This window comes from Babylonia areolata, chromosome 9, assembly GCF_041734735.1.
Source record: "Babylonia areolata isolate BAREFJ2019XMU chromosome 9, ASM4173473v1, whole genome shotgun sequence".
NCBI lineage: Eukaryota > Metazoa > Mollusca > Gastropoda > Neogastropoda > Buccinidae > Babylonia > Babylonia areolata.
The window spans coordinates 30528958-30547043 of NC_134884.1; the positions used below are offsets into that span (position 1 = coordinate 30528958).

Genomic DNA, 18086 nt, shown 5'->3' on the forward strand with positions numbered 1-18086 from the left:
GAAGAAGGAGGAATAGGAAGAGAAGGTGGAGGAAGAGGAGAAGGAGGAGGAGGAAGAGGAAGAAATTTGTTGAATATCCCGCCACACATACTCGTGACTGTAGACATTTTGTTAATTAAAGTAAGCTACTAATTTGCCCAGTTGAATTTTTAACCAAAACGAATGTCCTGAAAGTAAGACCAAACCCAGCCTGTTGCTACGCACCTTGTTCTACAAATCCCCGTTTGAATATTAACCAAACGAATGCCCTAAAAAAAAGAGAAAAAAAATCCCACCTGTTGCTATGCATCATGTTCTGTAAATCCGGGCCCCGTTTGAATATTAAACAAACGAATGCCTTGACCAAAAAAAAACAAACAAAACAACAACAACAAAAAACAAACAAACAAAACAAAAACAAAAACAAAAACAAAAAAAACCAAACAAACAAAAAACAAAACAAAACAAAAAACAACAACAACAACAACAAAACAACAACAACCCACACACAAAACAAACAAACAAAAAAACCCTGTTACAATGCAGCATATTCTACAAATCCCTGTTTGAATATCAACCAAACGAATGCCCTCCCCCAAATAAAACCCCACCTGTTACTATGCAGCATGTTCTACAAATCCCTGTTTGAACATCAACCAAACGAATGCCCTCCCCCAAAATAAAACCCCACCTGTTACTATGCAGCATGTTCTGCAAATCCCCGTTGGAACAGAGCTGGCTGACGCTGCAGAACACTGCAGAGGCCGACGCAGATCCCCCTCCCCCTCCTCCTCCTCCATCTCCTGGCCCTGACCCCCCGTCCAGAAACAGCCCGTAGAACTTAGTCACGTTGTCATGCCTCACCCCGTCCCTCAGCCTCAGAATGCCCCGCTTCATGGCAAGACTGACGGAACTCGTCAGCATGGGCAGCTCTGTCAGAAGCACCCGCTGCTGGGACCTGTAGTGCCCCACCCGTTTGCCTTGCATCTCGCTGCTGGTGGCGGCGGCCAGGGTATCCGGGGTGCTGGACTCCATGCTGGTCATGGAGGGATGCACCTGTTTGGGCGGGGTGGGTGGGTGGATTTGGATTGGAGCGAGGTAGTTAGAAGTAGTAAAAGAGTAACAAACAAACAAACAAACAGAAACCACAAAACCCCCCAAACAAAAAAAAATCAAAAGAAAAGAAAAGAAAGAAATCTATGATTCAAACAAAATTGACACCAAGACAATTGGTGGTAATGATGACGATAATGATGATGATGATGATAATAATAATGATAATGATAATGATAACACGCCACTACATGCCTTGGGGAATGCGAATAAGATCTTAAATAGAAGCAGTGGTAGTAGTAATAGTTGTAGTAGTAGTAGCAGCAGCAGCAACAGTAGTAGTGGAAGGAGAAGTAGTAGCAGCAGCAGTAGTTGTGGTAGTAGTAGTAGTGGTAGGAGAAGTAGTAGTAGCAGCAGCAGCAGTATTAGTAGTGGTAGTAGTAGTAGTAGTGGTAGTAGTTTCCAGTTTTACGTCTGTAGACTCAAAAGAATTATTAGATGAAAGTAAAAAGTGGAAGGGAAAGGGGGAGAGGGCAAGGAGGTTGTGGTAGTGGTGGCGGTAGCAGGAGGCAGGGAGAAGAGGAGGGAGGGGGGCGTCATCAAGGACTACAGCAGGGAAATGCATGCCCTCGACGTCCTGAGTGATTACTTCCACTCTCAGTTAAGCGTTTCAAGATCTGATAAAAAGCTTATGGTATCCAGTAATTATCACTGTTTGCTCTCTTACTGTTTCAAGCTCTGAAGAAACGCTTATAGTTTGCTCTCTTACTGTTTTAAGCTCCGATGACAGCTTAAGGTCGCCACGTCGTTCCGAACGCAATGTCAGGATGACACACTATCATTTTTACCATCCTGTTCAGACGGCCCTCCTCAATCGCGCAATGACACGGATCGTGGCGCGGACCCTTCAATTAACGAAATGAGCACGCAGCTAGCTTACCTTGACTCTGGACTTGGAGACTGAGACGCAAGAACCGAAGAATTTGTCGTGGGAAGGGGAGAAGTTGATGTCCTTGGGCGGAATCCGCCACTCGTCTCTCAGCAAGGCTCTGTTGGTACGGATCTGGTCTCTCACCAGGTACAGGATCAGCACGACCATCAGTACGCCTTGGACACATACACACACATACATGCACGCACACACACGCACGCGCGCGCGCGCACACACACACATACATGCACGCACACACACGCACGCACGCGCGCGCGCACACACAAGCACACACACACACTCACACACTCACGTACGCACACATACACACACAAGAACACACACACACACACACACACACACACACACACACACACTTGCACACACATACTCACACACCCACGTACTCACACATACACACACAAGAACACACGCACACACACAAATACACATAAACGCGCACAAACACACGCACACGCACACACACAGAGACCCAAATACACATACACACGTACACACACACACACACACATACACAAAGAGGTAAACACGTTGATACACTCAAGTACGCGCACACACATACACACATGCACAAACAGACATAAGTTAACGCGGGCACACAGACAGACAGACACACACACACACACACACACACCACTACCACCACCACCACTACCATAATCACCGCCGATGCCACCTCCACACCCTCCTTCCGCCAAAAGTTCCCCCCCGCCACCTACTTCCCCTCCCCCATCCCTCAGCCCCTGCTGGTCAGGCATCTGCTTGGCAGATGTGGTGTAGCGTATATGGATTTGTCCGAACGCAGTGACGCCTCCTTGAGCTGCTGATACTGATACTGATACATCCCTCAGCCCCGCCCCCTAATTCCCCTCCCTTACCCCCCAACTGCCCCCCTTCCCCCGAACCAGCCTACCTTCCACCCTCTTCCCGCTCAGTCCTTCATACTACATCTTTGACAGGCACGGCCATGTGGCGCAGGGGTCCTCTAGGTCTGCAGGGATAACTCCTTCTCCGCCTTGTCCTTCAGCACAATTACCCCCCCTCCTTCTTCCTTCTTCCTTACATACACAATCCTCTCTCTCCCCATTGCTTACATTCCTTACTCTTCCATCTCTCAGCCCCCATCTCCCTCCTCTGAAACCCACCCCACCTTTCTGCTTCTCCCATCTCTCCTCTTTTCCTCGTATATATATATTTGTATTTGTATTTCTTTTTATCACAACAGATTTCTCTGTGTGAAATTCGGGCTGCTCTCCCCAGGGAGAGCGCGTCGCTACACTACAGCGCCACCCTTTTTTGTGTGTATTTTTTCCTACGTGTAGTTTGATTTATTTTTCTTATCGAAGTCGGTTTTTCTACAGAATTTTGCCAGGAACAACACTTTTGTTGCCGTGGGTTCTTTTACGTGCGCTAAGTGCATGCTGCACACGGGACCTCAGTTTATCGTCTCATCCGAATGACTAGCGTCCAGACCACCACTCAAGGTCTAGTGGAGGGGGAGAAAATATCGGCGACCGAGCCGTGATTCGAACCAGCGCGCTCAGATTCTCTCGCTTCCTAGGCGGGGGCGTTACCTCTAGGCCATCACTCCACTATATAATGCACACACACACATATCTATCTATCTATCTATACAAACAGATATACCTTCTATAAACTACCTTGAAAGCACCCATCCCTATTTTGCACAGACTTCACTCTGAAGTTGGGGAATGGTGAAGTTAGAAGGTATTTTACCGTATCCATAGTTTTGAATCCAATTTGGGGTTGGTTTTGGTTGGCATTTATCAGATATTGGGCGTTTACAAGGAATTTTACTACATGCACAGTTTTTAACCAAATCTGGGGATTTGTGGGATGGGGTGAACGTTTAGCAGATATAGGATGGTAGGAAGGTATTTTATCCTATTCACCATGTTAAGCTATTCTATGGGGTGGGTGGGTGGGGTAGGCGTTTACCAGATATTAGGTGTTTAGAAGATGATTTATCGTATGTACAGTTTTCAATGACCCAATCTGGGTTGGGAGGTGGGGGCCTGGGGGGTGTGGGGGGTGAGCGTTAACCAGATATTGGGCGTTTACAAGATATTATACTGAATGCAGTTTTTAACCACCCAATCTGGGGTGGGGTGGGGGTGGTCGTTTACCAGATATTGGGCTTTTGATAGGTATTTTACCGTATGCACAGTTTTTAATCACCCAATCTGGGGTGGGGTGGGGGTGGTCGTTTACCAGATATTGGGCTTTTGATAGGTATTTTACCGTATGCACAGTTTTTAATCACCCAATCTGGGGTGGGGTGGGGGTGGTCGTTTACCAGATATCGGGCTTTTGATGGGTATTTTACCGTATGCACAGTTTTTAATCACCCAATTTGGGGTGGGGTGGGGGTGGTCGTTTACCAGATATCGGGCTTTTGATGGGTATTTTACCGTATGCACAGTTTTTAATCACCCAATCTGGGGTGGGGTGGGGGTGGTCGTTTACCAGATATCGGGCTTTTGATGGGTATTTTACCGTATGCACAGTTTTTAATCACCCAATCTGGGGTGGGGTGGGGGTGGTCGTTTACCAGATATCGGGCTTTTGATGGGTATTTTACCGTATGCACAGTTTTTAATCACCCAATCTGGGGTGGGGTGGGGGTGGTCGTTTACCAGATATCGGGCTTTTGATGGGTATTTTACCGTATGCACAGTTTTTAACCACCCAATCTGGGGTGGGGTGGGGGTGGTCGTTTACCAGATATTGGGCTTTTGATAGGTATTTTACCGTATGCACAGTTTTTAATCACCCAATTTGGGGCGGGGTAGTGGTGGGGGTGGTCGTTTACCAGATATTAGGCGTTTATTAGGTATTTTACCGTATGCACAGTTTTTAATCACCCAATCTGGGGTGGGGTGGGGTGAGGGTGGTTGTTTACCAGATATTGGGCTTTTACAAGGTATTTTACCGTATGCACAGTTTTTAAACACCCAATCTGGGGTGGGGTGGGCGTGAGCGTTTACCAGATATTGGGCGTTTACAAGGTATTATATTGAATGCACAGTTTAACCACCTAATCTGGGGTGGTGTGGGGGTGGTCGTTTACCAGATATTGGTCGTTTACAATATATTATGCTGTATGCGCAGTTTTAACTCGATCTGGGGTGGGGTGGGGTGGGGTGGTTGTTTACCAGATATTGGGGGTTTACAAGGTATTTTACCGTATGCACAGTTTTTAACCACCCAATCTGGGGTGGGTGGGGTGGGGGTTGGGCGTTCACAAGGTATTTTGCCACATGCACTGCTTTAAACGAATCTTGGGGTGGGCTGGCGTGGGCGTTCACCAAGATACTGGGCGTTGACAAGGCAGTGTACGCTATACACCAATGATGAGGACAGCGACAGTGGACGTCTACAACGTCGTTCACGGAACATACCGATGATGGGGACAGCGATGTACACGGGGGTCCTCCAGGTCTGCAGGGACAGCTCCTCCTCAGCCCTGTCCTCCAGCACCATGCTGTAGACGTTGGCTCCCCGGCACGTGACTCTCCTCACCACCCTCTCCATCACCCGTCCGTACACCTTCTGGGACAGCGGCACCATGTACTGGTTCTCACAGTCCTTGCGGGCGATGGGGTCCGTGTAGAACCACTCGATGTAGCGGACCTGAGTCATCAGTAGTAGAAGCAGCAAGCAGTCGTTGAATAACTCGTGTGTGTGTGTGTGTGTGTGTGTGTGTGTGTGGTTTGTGGGGTGTGTGTGTGTGTGTGTGGGGAGTGAAGTGGTAAGTGGGGGATAGGTGTGTGTGTGTGTGTGTGTGTGTGTGTGTGTGTGTGTGTGTGTGTGTGTGTGTGTGTGTGTGTGTGTGTAGGCGGGCGTATGTGTACAGAACATATGATTCATGATTCAAAGGCGCTGCCATTGTAGCCGTTTCTGCCAAAATACGATTGAGGGGGACGTTTTTCGAGAAATGTGTCATCTTTTCTATTTTTAAAACATTTTTTGCGACTTAATGACAAAACTGAAAAAAAGAAGAACCCCCCCCCCCCAAAACAAAACAAAACAAAACAAAAAAAACAGACATGCAATCCTTTCACCACATCAACACACTCCTCCCAATCACACACACACACACACACACACACACACACACACACACACACACACACACACACACACACACACACACACAGAGGTGTTATAGTGAATAGACGTTAAACTGAAGATAACACACACACACACACACACACACACACACACACACACACACACACACACACACACACACACACACACACAGAACAAATAAAGAACAACAAATAAACAAAAAAGATCAACAACAACAAAACACACACGAAAAAACCCAATAAAACAAAACAACAACAACAACAAAAAAAAAAAAAAAAAAACAACAACAACACATGCACACACACACACACTCACATGTATACGTAAATACACATGTAAATGCTCGCACGCACACACACACACACACACACACACACACACACACACACACACACACACACACACACACACACACCGAAAACTTTCCCCACCACATCCACCACCTGCCCCCGCCCCCCCCCCAACACATCTCACCAGCTCCGTAGCCTGCAGGCAGTCGGTCATGGAGGACATGTGGATGATGAGGTAGGTGTATCCACAGATTGGGTAGGAGTGACGCCCCCTTGGGTTGCCTAGTGACTGCGTCATGCGGACGGAGAGGGAGGTGGCAAAGTCCTCCATAGTGCTCTGCACCGATTCCACTGTGGCGTCCACCAGGTTGCTGAGAAGAGATGGGACACTCTGGATGACTGTGTGTGTGTGTGTGTGTGTGTGTGTGTGTGTGTGTGTGTGTGTGTGTGTATTCAAAGGCATCCCCAAACGATGCTGTTTCTAAGGCCGGGCCCATCTTTGGGCCGTGAGAGTGCTGGGAATGTCACTTGGGCAAGACACTCTCCACTATAATCAGTAATTAATTCTAGTCGAAATAGTCGGGACAACAGATGTCTCCACTGCTGTTGTGGATGTAATTGTTGGACACGACTGACTATCATACATAATATACATCTCTCTCTCTGCATATCAGTATAATACGAGCTCGATGTCACGCACACTCACAAAAACAACGTAGGCACACACACACACACACACACACACACACACACACACACACACACACACACACACACACACACACACACACACACACACACACACACACACACACACACACAAATGTATCACGAATAGACATCCCCACCCCAAAGTGACGAACTTCTGTTACAAATTATCCTCTTGTTTTCAAATTATAACATTTTAATGCTTGCAATACATATTTCAAATAAATGACGTACAGTGAGGAGAAGATTGTTTAGACAAATCGGATCAGTTCAGGTAGCCCTAAGTTTTGCTGTGGATACGGACTATTTTTTGTTTTTAGGCCAACCACTATGTAGTATCTCGTTACTTTTAATAACGTGATTAACTCACTCAGTACGGCCAGTCCTCTCTTCTCCTCTACACAGACCCCTCGGATGTCCAGTGGGTGTCTGAATGACCCAACCTTTAGCTTCCGTCGTAAGAATTGTGGTATTCTTTGTCAACATTCACCTCTTCAGTATAAGAGCCTTCTTCTTGAAATATTTTGATGGTGGTAATTGGGGTGAAACGCTGTTAACGTCGTCTCTTTCGCCGTTCGTATGGAGAGAGTTAAAGACTCTCTCTGTCTGGCTATGTTATCAGGCAGCCCACCGAATCATCCATATAAATTTGAAGGTGATTTACATCTCTTGAATATGAGATCTACGAAAAGTAGAAACAGCAATGCCACCATTTTTTTCAGATCTCTCACTCTCCCCACCCCCCCACGTTTTTTCTGTTTCTCTATCGCTCACAGTTTCTCGGTTCTCCCTGTATATGCCTATCAAGACTTAAGATGGAGTATTCATATATAGGCCAAGGCCGCTTGAAGGGGTATGTGAACATAATATAATGAAAACAGATATTACATCTCTCTCTGTCTCTGTCTCTGAATGTCTGTCTGTCTGTCTGTGTCTGTCTGTCTGTCTGTACTGTACTGTGTTACATTACACACATACACACATAATATATATATATATATATATATATATATATATATATACACACGTACACACACACACACAAACACACACGCCCACCCACCCACACCCACCCTAACACACACACACACAGAGAACTTTATGTGCCTCTGTCTGTACAAGAGGGTACTAGAAAAAACATCGTGGAACAAAGTCAGAGAATTATACCAGGAAAACGGCAAAACTTTAAACCATAGTGTGATTAATGTTCAACATCCGGGAACTATCAATCAGTCAAATACATACAGTAATTCAATAAGATTAAGGCAGATTCATACATTATCAAACAGGATAAAACTGAACGCTTTTATAACTAAGTTCAGCAAAGATGTCAGATGCACATGTGGAGAACATATTTCTAGCAACAATGTAATATTCGAATGTCAGAATCTAATTTTTTTTTTTTTTTTTTGCCAGACTTCACCAAAAGTTCTTTTGAATGTGTTATTAACAATTCCAATGTGTTATTTGTTATTGCAGAAGGTTTGCTGCGTAGTCCTACAGGACATTTGTAAAAGTTGTTTGAGATTGGCGTTTATAATGTTTCCATTTTCCCTAGCGTTGTCTCTCCCTATTCACCCTCCACACATACACACACTTTTATCCCCCCCCCCTCCCACAACCCCTACCCCCACGTTTTTTTCCGTCTAATATCACTTCAAGTGGAAAGACGTTAAACTGAAGACAACAACAACACACACACTCCCACACCTACCCTAACACACACACACACACACACACACACACACACACACACACACACACACACACACACACACACACACACACACACACACACACACATACACACACTTCCACACCCACTCAAACACACACACACACACACACACACACACACGCCCACTCCCACACCCACTCAAACACACACACACACACACTCCCACGCCCACTCAAACACACACACACACAGACACGCCCACTCCCACATCCACCCCAACAGACACAAACACACACACACACATTCACAAGAGCGGCTATTGGAAGAAAAAGGAAAAAAAAAAAGAAAAGAAAAAAAAAAGATCGCCAGAGACAAACGAAACAAAAGACCTACCCAGCAGAATTGAGCAGCGTGGCGAAGGGGAGCTTGGCGGTCACCGCGTCGCTGAGCACGAGGTAGCCGATGGAGTACTTGGTGGACATGACCATGCCGGACACCCCGCGGTTCGTTTCTCCGTAGAGGGTCACCACGTTGGGATTCCACACGTGTGGTGTGTCGTTGGCCCGGAGACCCAGGCTGAACGTGCCGTAACTGGGGAACACAGCGAACACTGCTTGTTGTTGTTGTCGTCGTTTTTGTTGTCATTGTCGTTGTTGTTGTTCATCATCATCATCATCGTCGTCGTCGTCGTCATCATCATTATCATTACTATCAGCCTCACTGTCACCGTCACCACCACCACCACCACCACCACCGCCACCATTATCATCATCGTCGTAGTCATCATCATCATCATCAATACCACCATCACCATCATCATCATCATCATCATCTTCTTCTTCCTCTTCTTCCTCCTCCTCTTCCTCGCTATTTTTCTTCTTCTTTTTCAACGTCTCTCTCTTCCTCATTCTTCTCCTCCTCCTTCATAAGCGTCCTCCTCTTCCTCCTTCTCCTCCTCCTCCTCCTGCTTCTTCTTCAACAGCATCAACATCATCATCATCATCATCGTCGTCATCGTTGTCGTCGTCGTCGTCATCCTTATAAGCATCATTATATTCGTTGTTTTCGATATCATCAACACACAGCAAAACACACAGCGACAATTTGGGCGTTTATTTTTTTAATTTGTTATAATATATTTAAAAAAAATGTTTTAGTAACTGCTTTTTAGTTGTCGGTACGCTGATTTGCCGTCGATCCACGACAATTTGGTTGAGGCGACAATAATTCAGCGGCTACTTAAGCGTCAGAACCAGAGTTACATTCTCACAAACAGTAAACGAACTATTCACGTGTCTGGAATAGATGTTTACAGCATCGACATTCATCTGGTACCTCAAAGCCTTCATCAGTCGGGGTATTCAGCCACTCCTGTACACCAAATTGTTCTGCACTGCAAAGCACTCCCGTTGGGAAATAATCACGAACGACGAAGATGAATGCGAACATATTCTGTGCACCGTGTTAGACGTTGTCAGCTCAGTGTGTCTCGGTTTCTCACAATCTCTACGTGTTCTTCAAAACAAAACAAAAAACAAACAACAAACAAAGAGGGAGAGAGAGAGAGGAGAGAGATAGAGAGAGAGAAAACAAAAGGTGTTTTCATTATATTCATGAATTACGGAGGGAAAGATACAACTGCAAAAAGAATACCCTTGACAAGTAACTGGACGGATTTCCTCTGGCACGCTTAAATGTCGTTGATCGACTAATTTCACACACACACACACACACACACACACACACACACACACACACACACACACACACACACACATGCCTCCACTTCCACACACATATTCCATACCCTTGCACAATATATACCGAGATAGACACACACACACACACACACACACACACACACACACACACACACACACACACACACACACACACACACACACACACACACACACACACACACACACAAAGGTGTAGTAAATTTGTCTTGAGAAGTTTAACTGATGAAAATGATTTGGAATCAGAAATAACTCTCAAATCCGACCACGATTTTCCAAAGAGAGCTACATCTATATCCTCTCAAACCACACTGGGAACATACACGTCACGTATTTTAAAAAATTCCGGCGTGAATAAAACCCCACATTTTGCTAAAAGGTCTGTGGTATCACCTACACCTGTATGGGAACTCCAAAGAGCGCAGTTTGATACCGGTCATAATCTGACCAAAGTTGACAACAAATTTACTGACATCGCATGTACGAATTCATTTGGAAGAGAAACACCTTAATCATCTAAATATAATTATTTACAGACGGCTCTGTTGTAAATAACAGAGCTGGTGCTGCTTTCATTATTCCAGACCTTAACTTTCAAAACTCATTTCATCTGGGAGAGAATAAGTCCATCTTCACGGCTGAACTCATAACAAATCAAATGGCGTTAAAATTTTATTATATCCTTTCCGAAAACTATATTTCAGATTCTGTTTTGTGTTGATTCTAAATCAGTTCTTCACGCCATTGAACTTATAAAAGAAATGGTTAGGTATGAACTCATTATTGAAATCAACCATTTGATTCACGAACTCTTACTAAGAGGCTCTTACATAACCTTTTCTTGGATTCCTTCTCACTGCGGTTTTTACTATAATGAAAAAGTTGACATTTTGGCTAAAAAAAGAGCTAGAAGTTCCTTGAAGGAGTTAAATTTAAATATTTCGCTTTCACTACAGGAATGTTACACCATAGCAGAAAAAAGCCAATGGTCAAAATTTCAGCTTGAAGAAATATACACCGGTAACTCGGAGTTACATAAAAATATACAGAAAATGTATGGTTTCATGGGAAAACATTACCAAAATGATTTTCGTAAGAGGCAAATCATTTCTCTAATCTGCAGATGGAAATTGAATTGTTTTAAGACCAAGTATGTCAGTAATGTTTCTTGCATCTGTGATGCTCACATAACAGCCGATCATATACCAACTTGCGATATGTTAAAGTCTCACATCTCCGAACTGAAATCATCTTCAGTGTTGACAATCTTCAGCAGTCCATTGCTAATGTATAACTTGTTCAACTCCTTGTTACATAGTCCAGTTGGTTCGCTGTTATAGATGTTAGTTTTTCATTAGAAAGATGTTATATTGTTATGCTTTTTAAAACAAAACTTCAATCAATCATTTTCTATATGCAACACACACACACACACACACACACACACACGCACGCGCTCACACATTTTCCATATGCAACACACACACACACACACACACACACACACACACACACACACGCACGCGCTCACACATTTTCCATATGCAACACACACACACACACACACACACACACACACACACACACACACACACGCACGCGCGCACACACACGCAAACACGCACGCACACACACTTTCACTTACTCGCATGCGTACACAGTAATTTCTTCCCTCCCCTCGATTATTTTCCTACCCTCGTCTAATATCACTTACAGTGAAAAGACGTTAAACTAAAGAACGAACAAACACCCCCTCCCCCCTCCCACACACACACATACCCCCCCCCCCCCCCACCACAAACACACACAATTACACTCACTCACTCACTCACCTATTCCTCCAGTTCTCATCGGCAGCGCTGAGAGCCGCCGTGAAGAGCTCGGTGGTGCCAGACTTGTCCCTGCGGGCGGCCACACGGATCTCTTGGTCCAGCGGTGTCAGGAGCGGGTTCAAACCCAGGAGGGCGGGGTGGTTCCAGCGGCGGACGGTGCCGTTGTAAATGGCGGCGATGTGCTCCATGGACAGACGGAGCTCCCTAAGACCTGGGATGTTGAAGGCCATCACCACGGCACTGCGGGAAGAGGTGCGGCACAGACGCACACACACACGCACACACACACACACACACATATGTATGTAAGCACGCACGCACGCGCCCACGCACGCACATACACACGCACACGCGCGCGCGCGCAAACACACACACACACACACACACACATATTTATGTAGATTTCTTTGAATCTTGTCTCTCTCTCTCTCTCTCTCTCTCTCTCTCTCTATATATATATATATATATATATATATATATCATAACACACACACATACACGTACGCACACATAAACATACACACACACACACAAACGCATACATATACATACACGCACGCACATGACACACATACATGGTGATATACACAAACGCACATACATATGCGTACAGGAGTTTGCAATTACGCGCGCACACACGCAAGTACACACACGTGTGTTTGTATGCGAGCGTGTGTGCGCGTGTTTGTGTGTGCGTGCGCTTGAGTTTGTGTGTTGCATGCGTGTGTGCGCGCACACAAGTGTATGCGTATGTGTGCGTGCGTGTGCGTGCATGTGTGTGTGTGTGTGTGTGTGTGTGCGCGCGCGTTGCGCTCACATATACACGCATATACACACACGCGGGCACGACATATCTTACAGAGGTTTGGATCAGGGGTTAGGTGGGCAGTGGGACTGGGATGAGGGTGGAACGGGAACTGGAGATTGGATTGGGTTGGGTTGTTCTTCGTTGCCGTATATATATATATATATATATATATATATATATATATATATATATATATATATATATATATATATACATACACACATATCTATCTATCTATCTGTGTGTGTGTGTGTGTGTGTGTGTGTGTGTGTGTGTACGTGTGCATAAGTGTGTATATGTTCTGGAGAAAGTGAAAGAGAGCGAGATGCAGAACGACAGAGACCGAGACGGACAGACAGGCATACAGGCAGGTAGAGAGACAGACAAACAGATACTGACAGACAAACAGACAGACAGACACTGTCAGAAAACAAAGACGGGTACAATCCAATGTCCCGACGCCCCCCCCCCTCTCTCGCCGACCCCCCTCCCGACATGTATATCATCGACACCTACCTAGCCATGGAGGGCATCATCTGAAGATCCAACCTCCCGAACCCCCCGACATGAATGTCATCGACACCTACCTAGCCAGCATCTGAAGGTCCGGGCAGGACTGGTACTGGTAGAGAGAGAAAGTGGGAGAAAGATAGAGTCAGAGACAGAGACAGACACAACGACATAACAGATACAAACACAGATAGAACAGAATCCCACTCACCGACATGTATGTCATCGTCACCTACCTAACAAGCATCTGAAGGTCCGGGCAGGACTGGTACTGGTAGAGAGAGAAAGTGGGAGAAAGATAGATAGAGACAGAGACAGACACAAAGACATAACAGATACAAACACAGATAGAACAGAATCCCACTCACCGACATGAATGTCATCGACACCTACCTAGCCAGCATCTGAAGGTCCGGGCAGGACTGGTACTGGTAGAGAGAGAAAGTGGGAGAAAGATAGATAGAGACAGAGACAGACACAAAGACATAACAGATACAAACACAGATAGAACAGAATCCCACTCACCGACATGTATGTCATCTACACCTACCTAACAAGCATCTGAAGGTCCGGGTAAGACTGGTACTGGTAGAGAGAGAAAGTGAGAGAAAGATAGATAGAGTCAGAGACAGACACTGAGACATAACAGATACAAACACAGATAGAACAGAATCCCACTCACCGACATGAATGTCATCGACACCTACCTAACAAGCATCTGAAGGTCCGGGTAAGACTGGTACTGGTAGAGAGAGAAAGTGGGAGAAAGATAGATAGAGACAGACACAAAGACATAACAGATATAAACACAGATAGCATAGAATCCACGGCAATAAAAGGGTTGTTCCTGGCAAAATTGTGTAGAAAAATCCAGTTCGATAGGAAAAAAAACACTCCCAGATATAACTGCACGCATGAAAAATACAAAAAATGTGTGGCGCTGTAGTATAGCGACGCGCTCTCCCTGGGGAGAGCAGCCCGAAATTTCACACAGAGAAATCTGTTGTGATAAAAAAGAAATGCAAATACAAAATACAAATTATCACCTACACAGCCACGGAGGGCTGGTTCTGAAGGTCCCGGGAAAGCCTGACACTGGTACAGACATAGTGGAAGGGACGGAGACAGACAGAGACAGAGGTAGCCACAAAGACACAACAGACACAAACGCAGACAGGCTACGATCCAACCTCCCGACCCCCGACCCTCCGACATGAACGTCATCGACACCTACCCTGCCATGGAGGGCAGCATCTGAAGATCCGGGTAGGCCTGGTACTCCTCCTCTTTCAGCAATGAGTCTGACCCCGCGTAGGTCACTGGGGGACCTTTGACCCCCTGGTTGACCCCACCACCCGTCACGTGACACCATTCAAATAAAGACAATTTCTGTCCCTTTATTTGGGTTGTGGAGGTCACAATAGCGATATATCATACACATTGAATGATAACTTCTGTCCAACAATAGCAAACGAAATATGCATAAGAAACACGAACAAAACTGATTTACAAAAACAAAACAATGTTTGATTAATTTACATGTACGTTGTTTGTTACAAAAAATATTGTGATGTAATTCATCTCAACGAGTTTCTAAAAAAAAAAAAAAAAAAAGAGAGAAAGAAACGGAAGTGGTATTGTGACGCAATTTCAATCATGCTGTTTGTGAAACGAATGAACAGAAGAAGAAACAAACAGTTTAAGCAATCTAGTGATGTAATTTAAGTCAACTTGCTTTGTAAAAACAACAACAAAAAACAAAAACAACAATAAAAAGCAGTCATCTTGTGACGCAATGTGTCATCTTGGTTAAAAAAGAAAGAAAAAGTGTCGTCTTTTGGCACTCTTCAAATCACCTTGTTTATATTATTTTCAAAAGAAAGTAAGTCGTCTTTTGGCCTGTTTACAGTGATCGTGTCTTTTTATTTCCTTAAAAAAAGTACGTTATCTTGTCTGTAAGTCATCACAGGCACACAGGCAGGCAGGCAGGCAGGCAGGCACACACACACACACACGCACAAAACACACACACACACACACACACACACACACACACACAAACACGCGCGCGCGTGCATTTGTCTTTTAACAGAAGGAGCACAATTCAAACAAAATAGAAAGGGAGCCAGAGCTGACGACTCAAACACAGAAAGATGAGACCACAGACATGCACAACATTCGGTCCAAATTTCCAGACGTGCAGTACAATCATCACATTTTCCAACCAGGGACGGGTGTTTTGTCTGCTCAGTAAATCTGGGTGAGATGTCCGCAGATTGTTAAATTTGTGGGTTGTTGACTAAACAAATAAAATGTACCAGAATGATTCATTTACTTTACCCGGCAACAAGCAAACTCACTCATGAAGACGATAAATGAATAAACAGATTAAAAGGATATGAATAAAAACCCATCAAAGCCACAAACGGGGGTCTATTAATGTACCGTCTGATGGAGACGGCCATCTATTATGCCAGACATGATTCGTGTTTTGTCTCCGATTTAGAGACACGTTTACACACACACACACACACACACACACACACACACACACACACACAGATTGAGTGTGTGTGTGTGTGTGTGTGTGTGTGTGTGTGTGTGTGTGTGTGTGTGTGTGTGTGTGTGTGTGTGTGTGCCTGCCTGTCTGCATATGCGCTCTTGACGTATTAAAAGAACCCTTCAGTAGTGTTCCCTAACCCTTACAATAGAAAATCTCAACCCGATAACTTTTAAAAACTGCAAAAGAAGGGTGCTGTTAAATATACGAAGAAAACAACATATAGAAATATGCTGCCATAAACAAACAAACAAACAAAAAAGATAAAATATGATAGTAGCTGGTAAATGACCGTTCTTTACACTTTATGGTTGTGGATCCCATAGTATGGAAGGAGGATCAAACAGTATGCTCAACATGAGTGAGTGGTCAGCTGTGTCGTTACCCCAAGGGTAATCAGAGTACCGACACAGGGGTGTGATGTGTACAGCAACTTTTACTACATAGACATTTTTTTTGGTTGTTGCTGCCCCATCATTTGCACCGTTTCAGTGGCATTACTCACACGCCGCTCATTCCGAATCCCCCCCCCCCCGTGCCCCCCTCCCCCCCTACACACAGCCACACCCTGGTTCGTCCTTCACAGTCCCAGCGTCTGCAGTCCACAGGGAACAATCGATGTTAGGCTGCCTGGAGGCCACACACCAGAGAAGACCCTGCACTCCTGCACTGCTGCTGAGTCACTCCGGTGGTGTTAAGTAGTGCCTGTTCTGATGTAACGTACTTAAGACACCATCTAATAAGCCCCCTCCTGGCTGAGTCGCGGAGCCAGACTGAGTGAGCGCCAACCCCCCCCCCCCCCCCCCCCCCCCCCCTCACCCGGACCTTCCCAACCACCCAACCCCCAATAATGGAGACAACCACCACGTCCCTCCAACGTCAGTCCCCCATGAACCTGCCAACACCCAAGACATTGACCGGACTCACCACAAGCATACACAGAAATGCTATCCCACCACTGCTGGTTGACCATACTATTAAGTTAACAAAATGGTGGCGGAAACAGATGTATGCACTGATGGGTTCTGGCACCATGGTCGTCCATAACGAATAACCAGTGCGGAGATATGTGCTGCAAACATGTGCTGAACTGATCGTTCATTGGGGCGTGGTTCTGAATGGCTCACTAACGTGTCTTTGTGCACAAAGGGCACGTAAATGATGTAAACACACACACACACACACACACACACACATCAAAACATACTGTTGTCTTTTATTATTATTATTATTATTATTATTACTTTTTTTTCTCTCAAGGCCTGACTAAGCGCGTTGGGTTACGCTGTCGGTCAGGCATCTGCTTGGCAGATGTTGCGTAGTGTATATGGATTGGGCCAGACAGAGAGAGAGAGAGAGAGAGAGAGAGAGAGAGAGAGAGAGAGAGAGAGAGAGAGAGAGAGAAAGAAAGAAAGAATGGCCACCTGAGAAGAGTGTTCAAAGAGAGAGAGCGACAGGACCAGACAGACAGACTGAGAGGAAGAAAGAAAGAAAGAAAGAAAGACAGAAAAGCTACCCTTCGTTGATAGTAATCCCCAGTCAACCGGAGGATGGTATTCAAAGAGAGAGCGACAGGGCCAGACAGACAGAGAGAAAGAAAGAAAGGAATTAGAGACACACGCAGAGATCGAATGATTACCTTGATGCGAGCTTTGCCGTCCCCACTGCCAACCGAGTCGTACTTCATTTCCACCTGGCGGAACGGACGGCGATGGGCCTTGTAGGCCGGTATCCAGGCCGAGTAGACGTCGACCGGAAATGAGGCCCCAGCCCCGTTCACCTCCACCGCCGCGCATGCCTCCCACGTGACCGAAATGAAATGCACGACGGGAAGCCAGAGCATTTCCGTTCCCGGGGTCAT

The 18086-nt window shown here is 45.5% G+C and overlaps 1 protein-coding gene across 1 annotated transcript in view; it reads right to left on the reverse strand.

The window, feature by feature from the left end:
- The window catches only part of LOC143285617 (uncharacterized), a 31928-nt gene extending 13842 nt beyond the window's left edge, over positions 1-18086 (reverse strand). Inside the window, exons 1-8 of the mRNA XM_076593015.1 lie at positions 17865-18086; positions 14900-15003; positions 12348-12587; positions 9170-9367; positions 6575-6761; positions 5407-5638; positions 1973-2139; positions 671-1035 (exon numbers count right to left, since the gene is read on the reverse strand). Of these exons, the coding sequence (XP_076449130.1) occupies positions 671-1035; positions 1973-2139; positions 5407-5638; positions 6575-6761; positions 9170-9367; positions 12348-12587; positions 14900-15003; positions 17865-18086 (1715 nt within the window). The remainder of the gene's footprint in view (positions 1-670; positions 1036-1972; positions 2140-5406; positions 5639-6574; positions 6762-9169; positions 9368-12347; positions 12588-14899; positions 15004-17864) is intronic.